This window comes from the organism of the source record quoted next, unplaced genomic scaffold (genome assembly GCF_019419815.1).
Source record: "Pyrus x bretschneideri cultivar Hongxiangsu unplaced genomic scaffold, Pyrus_bretschneideri_v1 Contig87, whole genome shotgun sequence".
In the NCBI taxonomy this organism is placed as follows: Eukaryota; Viridiplantae; Streptophyta; class Magnoliopsida; order Rosales; family Rosaceae; genus Pyrus; species Pyrus x bretschneideri.
The window spans coordinates 488,402-495,859 of record NW_025999828.1 but is presented as its reverse complement, the minus strand read 5'-3'; the positions used below and the strand labels follow the sequence as shown (position 1 = coordinate 495,859).

The 7,458-nt window shown below is 36.1% G+C and overlaps 2 protein-coding genes across 2 annotated transcripts; both read left to right on the top strand.

Moving 5' to 3' along the window:
- Positions 1 to 813, top strand: LOC103932710 (BON1-associated protein 2-like). Its single transcript, XM_009342344.3, has one exon. The coding sequence runs from the start codon at positions 82 to 84 to the stop codon at positions 616 to 618; it is 537 nt and encodes a 178-aa protein (XP_009340619.2). The 5' UTR covers positions 1 to 81; the 3' UTR covers positions 619 to 813.
- A 4,823-nt stretch (positions 814 to 5,636) lies between these two features.
- On the top strand, positions 5,637 to 6,360 carry LOC103932708 (BON1-associated protein 2-like). Its single transcript, XM_048576265.1, has one exon. The coding sequence runs from the start codon at positions 5,716 to 5,718 to the stop codon at positions 6,250 to 6,252; it is 537 nt and encodes a 178-aa protein (XP_048432222.1). The 5' UTR covers positions 5,637 to 5,715; the 3' UTR covers positions 6,253 to 6,360.
- Positions 6,361 to 7,458: the final 1,098 nt, after the last annotated feature.

Sequence of the window (7,458 nt, the reverse complement as noted above, 5' to 3'; positions counted from 1 at the left end):
CTTTCCTATCAACGGCTCTCACAATTCTCCTAACCTAACACAAGCTGTTCATCAAACACTTACGCGCACTCTTCATCCACCATGGCAGCCAATTCCCGGACGCTTGAAATCAAGGTGATCTCCGCCGAGAACCTGAAATTAGATCGAAAATCCATCAAGAAAAACGCTTCCGTGACCGTCCGGGCCGACGCCAACAGCCAGTTCTGCACCACGGACATTGACACCGAAGGCGGCGCCTACCCACGGTGGAACGAGAAGCTCGTGCTCGACTTGCCAACGCACTCCAAGTCCATCATAGTGGAGGTCCATTGCAAGACTTCTTCCGGCGTCAGGACGATCGGGACGGCGACGGTTCCGACTTCGGATTTTGTTGGCGAGTACGTACCGGAGGGTTACCTGCATTTTTTGAGTTACAGGCTGAGGAATCACAAGGGGGTAAGGAATGGGATTATTAATATTTCTGTGAGAATGAAGGTTCCGGAGATGTACGCTTGTGCAAGTTCAACGACGTGGTCTCACTCAACGATGGGGTTTCCAGCGGCTGGGAACAAAAGTTTCGGCGGTGGCGTTGTGACAGGAGTTCCGGTTTGGTACGGTGCCTATCAGAAAAATTATTGAAGATCCAAGGCGCAATACTTTGTGCGTAAATATTAGAGGATTTAGACCTTTGGTTAAGGAGAATACAGACACAACGTGTTTTGTGTTCTTGCAGGAGATTTGATGCAACCATTTAATTCATTGTTACAATACTTGATTGTTTTTGTTTTGAATAAAAGAAATTTTCTGAATAATACTATAGTGATTGTAATTCTATATTATGATCAATTCTTAGATGCAATTGATCTGGTAAACGAAAACGAGGAATTATACTAAACCAATTTACGCAGAAGAAGATAGGAAAACTGTGGGTCAAATTCATTGTGATATTTGAAACTGCTGACAGCAGCAACAGTTACTCGACCACCCTTGACTTGATTAACGTGGGGGAAACACGTTATTGAAAAACCTAACCATGAAAGCAATCTACCACTTTCTAGCGATATTCTACCACTGATCGTTTATTTACTAGTTACTTTGTATAAATTTGTGGACCCAATAAAATTGTTGATTCTGATCTAGTAATGAGAATTGTTATTAACACTTCAAAAATCTCATTGCGCTCTCCAAACTTCCTATAATTAGAAAGAAAAATACACTTATGAGGAGTATAGAATGAGATTTTTGGAGTGCTAATAACAGTTCCCTTAAAAATTCATGTGTAAATGTTCTTTCATGTAATACCATTAAAATTACGTTCAAAATTTAGAGTTTAAACAGAAATAGGGTTGAAAGTTTTAACAGAATTACCCAATGAACCATTGCGTTGCATTGCATTGCCTTCTAACAAGTTCAAAGATCATTGGTATTAAATTTTTTATTAATGAACCAAAGCTCTAATTTCACTAAAACTAAGGGACCAGAATGGGAATGTCTAGTTTTTTTAGTGCACCGATATTTTTACACTAAGGAAAGGGGGAGTTCAGGTAAGCCACACAATGGGTAGCCTAATTAGGTATCAAATTCGCGATCCATGAGATTCGAACCTAAGGCCTCTCACTTCCAAGTGAAGAGAAATATCACCATACCATAGTACTGAGTGGCTAATGAAAACGTCTAGTTTACCCTAAATCTTCTTTTTTAATGCCCAATTCTTCATGAAAAATAATCCTCACGCATTAATTAAGCATAGTAACCATCTATTATGTTTTCTTATTTAGCATTACAACAAATTAGTTTACACCAACTTTATATAATATATAAATTTTTGGAAGATGTAGCGCTAGGCCGAGCATGGAAAAAATCAAGTTGGCACCACGATGTGGACTCGTATTCAGCATCAATAATTACAATTCTACAAAAGTGATGATAGCTCAAGAAACCCGAAGGGCCCCAAAAATAGGGGGTCATCCATAGCGAGTGTAACAAGTTCGCCAATAAGTGATGAATTCTAACTTACCATAAGTGATGAAAGCTAATATTATCATAATTTTGAATTTTTGAGGTTGAAAAGTTTATAAATTTTTTTAAGATAACACGTCTAAAACTCAATTTAATAAAAGTTAACAAATCGCAATCAAATTACTACATAAATAAATTATAGCTCTATATAGAGCTCAATATGTGTGTGTGTGTGTGTGTGTGTGTGTGTATATATATATAGCTCCTCATTGGGAGAGTTTCATTTTTAGAGCCCTAAAAATTTGTCAGGGCTCTAAAATGAGTTATATCCACTACTTTTCCAGCCTCATATGCAGCCCTTCATTTTTTCTTTCTTTTGGATAATATAAAGAGCGCTTCATTGAGATGCTCTTAGGTGGAGAGACCTGAGAATGAGACTGGTAGCAGTAATTATCTCAACCAAAAGTTTTGAACCCAAATGTTGTACTCCCTAATACACGAATTCATATGTACACAAGGTCACACAAAAAAAATTCATCCAAGTAACCATGCAATATCAAAATTCAGTACGACAATTTTGTTCATTGTTTAAAACGTGAGGTGAACTTAATTTTTGTGTATTACTTGTTGAGTTATATTTTACGAACATTTTAACCTAAAAGTTTAAATTCGAAGAAACTTTACAAACCATAATTTTTTTTTTTTATTAAAAGTACAAGCAATTATATTGAAAATAGAACGAGTACAAAGTAAACTTAAGTTTAGTCAAATTTGTTAGAATAGTGTACTTAACCAAATTTATATTTTAAAAAAATTCTTGCTTAGTTTTTACCTCATATTCAAGTTTTTGGATTTGTACAATGTTTTTAGTTCTCTCTATTGGATTTAGGGTCTTTCAATTTTATGTAAATTACTCCAATCTCTCATATTTTTAGTTCGAATTACCTATATTTAGGGTCTTCCATACATATTGTGGTTGTGGCTGTGTTTGTTAAACGATCATTGTAGAATATACATTAGGTGGGCAACTCTTTGAGTATGCCATTATATAAAATCTTACCTTCCATGAGCTTTGCATGTAACTTACAAATTCCCACCTTTGTCAATTGTGTGTCGTCAGCTTTCATGGCGTAATCACGTTTACGGTTGAAACAATAACCAAATAATAAAAACTAAAAAATAAAAAAGTCTCTCTCATACCATAAAAATATCCCCAGTTAGTGCGTAATCCTCCTTATGCCACACAATGATGATAAGGCTAAGGAAAAGTTGATGGAATGAGGAGAAGTGAAGATTGCACCTCAATAAGAATGATAAAGAGGAAAATGTGGTTTGGTCTGGAACAGAAAAGAGTTTGGATCGAGAATTCATGTATATAGTGACTCCGGCGCCCATGACCATGACCACGCACACAGTGTTTGATTTAAAGCACTAAGCCAACGTACTTATACTACGGGTAACACTTGTAGTCACATTCAGTGGAGAAATTTCAAAGTAAGATGTTAATGTGATAAACAAAAAAAAATAGAGGCGCATAGGATTAGCATGGGCAATACGGGTGAAAAGGAACTGTGTGCTTTAAAAAGTGGTTGGGTGAGTCAAATCTTTTCTAAGGCATGACACATGGATGAACTATACAAGGATAACAACTTTACATGAACAGATTTACAGTTATGTAGCATTTGATCCAATAATATATTGTTCTATGTTGAGAAATTTACGTACATGTCATTATGCCAATGAAACTGAACGTTACAGTGATTGTGAATTCATTCTATGTAAGTCTTTCTCATATGCAAAAGAGATAAATCGTGAACATTCAATTTACAACTACAAGAGGTATTTGAAGAAACCGAGTTTTGGAATTTTATGATGAAAAAGCTTTGGTTTGCGGGTGATTCTCTTCTCGTCATTTTAACTTTACGTCAAGTTTCTCACAAATGTAATTTTGAGATTGGTCACTTGATGAGTTTTTACTCATATTCAACATCATGTTTTCTCTCAAATTGATATCTTTTGCAACTACAATAAGTACTCTCTTTCTTCCTGCTGTTTTACTTGAGCATTAATGTGTGTGTATATATAGGGGGAAGGGATCCCCATTTTTTGAAAAAAATAAAGATTAGTTGTGGAATCTATTCCACATCAAACTTTAACAATCCGAACCGTCTATTTTATAAATCTTGATTCAAATATCATCCTTGCAAAACTTCTATTCAATCCAAAACCATTTGCCTATTTAATTATCACAATGAAATTTCATTGTTTTTTATAAAGCAAAGTATTCGTTAATTTCTTTAAACCCAATTAAATATCTTAAATATTTCCAATTTGGCTAATATTTTGTAAAGATAATCAATGAGGTGCAACGTTCAAAATTTTGTTGTTCTAATGGTGTCAGAGGCTAGGTGTTGCAAAGTGTTAAGTGCCTAGTTTTCATTGGCTACCAATTTCTATTAAAAGTTAACCATTTAAGAGTCAGGGCTAAACTGGCCCCCTGAAGAGTCCTATGCTATTTTAGCTTTGGCTAGAAATGTCCTGTTCAAAATTAAATTTTATCTTTTGAAGCTAAATAACGCTTTCACTTACACTTATTTAGTTTGTATTAATTAGATATACTCTTATTGGATTTACCCAACGCATTATTATACTCAGAAACTTCAATGTCATTCCCCGTCAATTTCCAATCAATGTTTACATACGTAGTAAGCAATAAGTAATTTACTTTTTAAACATTATAAAACGAATTTTGTGCAAAGAGTTTAGGTTTTCTTGACAAATCATGAAAATTCAATTCCAAGCATGACTTGAGAAAATTCTCTAACAACGCCACACGCCACAATGAATTTCCTCCACAATTAGTTGCAAGTTTTCAACTCTTATTCCCCACATGATAAGTCAACTAGTCAAGAGAGGAGAGATGTGTAAATGTTTGTGACAGTGCATAAAAATATTACCGTAACATTGTATTCGTACCATAAAATTTAATTGCTTATTAAAGATATGTCGTATACTGCATTTTTGAGAAATAAAAAGTAGAAATATAACCCTATTTTCCAAAAAATTAGTCAGGCAATTACTTATAAAAACCAAGGTTCTAAAAGACGTTAAGCGCTAGTTATGCGGTGGACTGGGGCCTAGCACTTAGACGGATTTAAGAAAAGTTGTTATAAATCGGATAATAAGTGTTTAACCAAGTATTCAACAAGTCTATTACAATTTATTTAAAAAAAAAAAACTCAAAATGAAGTATATCTATTTTTTATATAAGTGAGAGTCACGACCTAAGTGGGTGTCTAGTCGGATCTAAGCAGACACCCAAGCAGATCTAGGCGTCAATTTTTAATTTTCAAACACTTAATTAACTGAATCAATGACCAATCATCTATCACCTAAGCGGAATCTAGGTTACGGTAGGCGAAGACTTTTAAAACAGTCGTACAAACCATTTGCTTAGAAATTTCTCTGTCGGTACAAGGGGCATGAACCGTCCGTTAATTACATGAAAGTTTCTCTGCTGATTCCTGAATAACTCAAAAGCCCATTTAAAGGTCCAAAGTCAACTTGGAAAACAAAAGTGCACTTCGGCGCGTATTTTTATTTATTAGTCCAATTTGAATTCCACAGAAACCAGGTGGCTGTTGCTTTCTCTTTTCTCACACCCTTCCCTCAACACTCCTATATAACCCCTCCCCACCCACGCCTATTTCCTCTCATCGCCTCTCACAATTCCCCTAATCTAACACAACACCTTACGCTCACCCTTCATCCACCACCATGGCAGCCAATTTCCGGACGCTCGAAATCACAGTGATCTCCGCCGAGAACCTGCAATTAGATCAAAAACCCATTAAGACAAACGCCTCCGTGACCGTCCGGACGGACACCAACAGCCAGTTTCGCACCACGGAGAGGGACACCGAAGGCGGTGCCTACCCACGGTGGAACGAGAAGCTCGTGCTCGACTTGCCTACGCACTCCAAGTCCATCACGGTGGAGGTCCAATGCAAGACCGCGTACGGCGTCAGGACGTTCGGAACGGCGACGGTTCCGGCATCGGATTTTGTTGGCGCTTATGTGCCGGAGGGTTACCCGCATTTTTTGAGCTACAGGCTGAGAGATTACAAGGGGGAGAGGAATGGGGTTATTAATATTTCTGTCAGGATGAAGGTTCCGGAGATGTACGCTTGTGCAAGTTCAACAACGTCGTCTCACTCGAGGATGGGGTTTCCGGCGGCTGGGAACCATAGTTTTGGTGGTGGCGTTGCGATTGGAGTTCCAGTTTGGTACGGTGCCTATCAGAAAAATTATTGAAGATCCAAGTCACAATATTTTGTGCGTAAATATTAGAGGATTTAGACTTCTGATTAAGGATTGTGTTCTTGAAGGAAATTTTATGCAACCATTTAATTCATTGTTTTATTTTTTGAGAGAAAAATTCATTGTCACAATACTTTAGTTTTGTATGATGCTGTTTAAAGGAAATTTATATGAGTAGTGTTAGGGATATTAAATTTGAAGATTAAATTTGAAAATTAAATTATGTGTTCACCAATAGCAATTGAACACATTTATCAATATTTAAATAATAATCTGATCATCAATTTCCATATCTTTTAATTTACAAAATTTTGTCTATAAATTTAATCTTTCTAGCATTATTAGATACGATATATATCTGTCATTATAATTCTATATTATCAGCTCTTGCATGTAATTGTGTGATGATGATTAAAGGAAATTTTAGTCATTTTATATTCAAATCTTGCATGCAATTGCTTCAGAGAAAGAATAAAATGATACACCCTTCTAAGCTGCCAAGTCAATCAATATGTAATATGTAGTTTCTTTGGGTTGTGTAGTTTTTTTTTGCCATTTTTTGTTTTCGATTAATAAAGTTTTCTATTTCGTTTGTTCGTGGCGTGCTTTGATTTTCAATGGTATCAGAGCAGTTTAAATAATTTGCGAACGAAACTACTTTGACTTGGTAAACAAACTATCAATTTGTTTATTTCTTAGTTTCTTCCAATTTTGTTATTAGTCGTCGATATTATCAAGTCATAAGGCCTCGAATGGATGTTGGCAAGAAACAAATTATTGGTCCCAAGCAGAGTTAAGAGAACAGAGAAATGAAGGAAAGTGATCATTGTTTTGTAGGTATAAATTCGTCTAGACTGAAGACTGCGGGTATTTGCTACCACAAATTGGTGCTTTCATTGAGAGCCTGATTCAAACACTCGAACAAGACTCTTGCATTTTGTTCTTAGAATTTTCTATTACGTTGAGAGCCTCGTACAAATTCGTCAAAGTTGTAGTAGCCGCTCAATTTTCCAAGAATCGAATGTTCATGCAGTATAATTCTTGGCTTGGCATTCAGGAAAATGTCTTCGCCTGTCTTAGTGTGCAAGCGTTCATTCCTAACTTGGCCCACGAGTCAGTGTACACTCGCAGTTAGGTCCGCATTCCAACGAGCATTTCGGACATTCTAGGCGAAGCATTCACTCGCGCCTAGGCCTACAA

What these genes read in the sequence shown, in the direction of transcription:
- LOC103932710 (XM_009342344.3), top strand. Translation starts at nt 82, where the DNA reads ATGGCAGCCAATTCCCGGACGCTTGAAATCAAGGTGATCTCCGCCGAG.
- LOC103932708 (XM_048576265.1), top strand. Translation starts at nt 5,716, where the DNA reads ATGGCAGCCAATTTCCGGACGCTCGAAATCACAGTGATCTCCGCCGAG.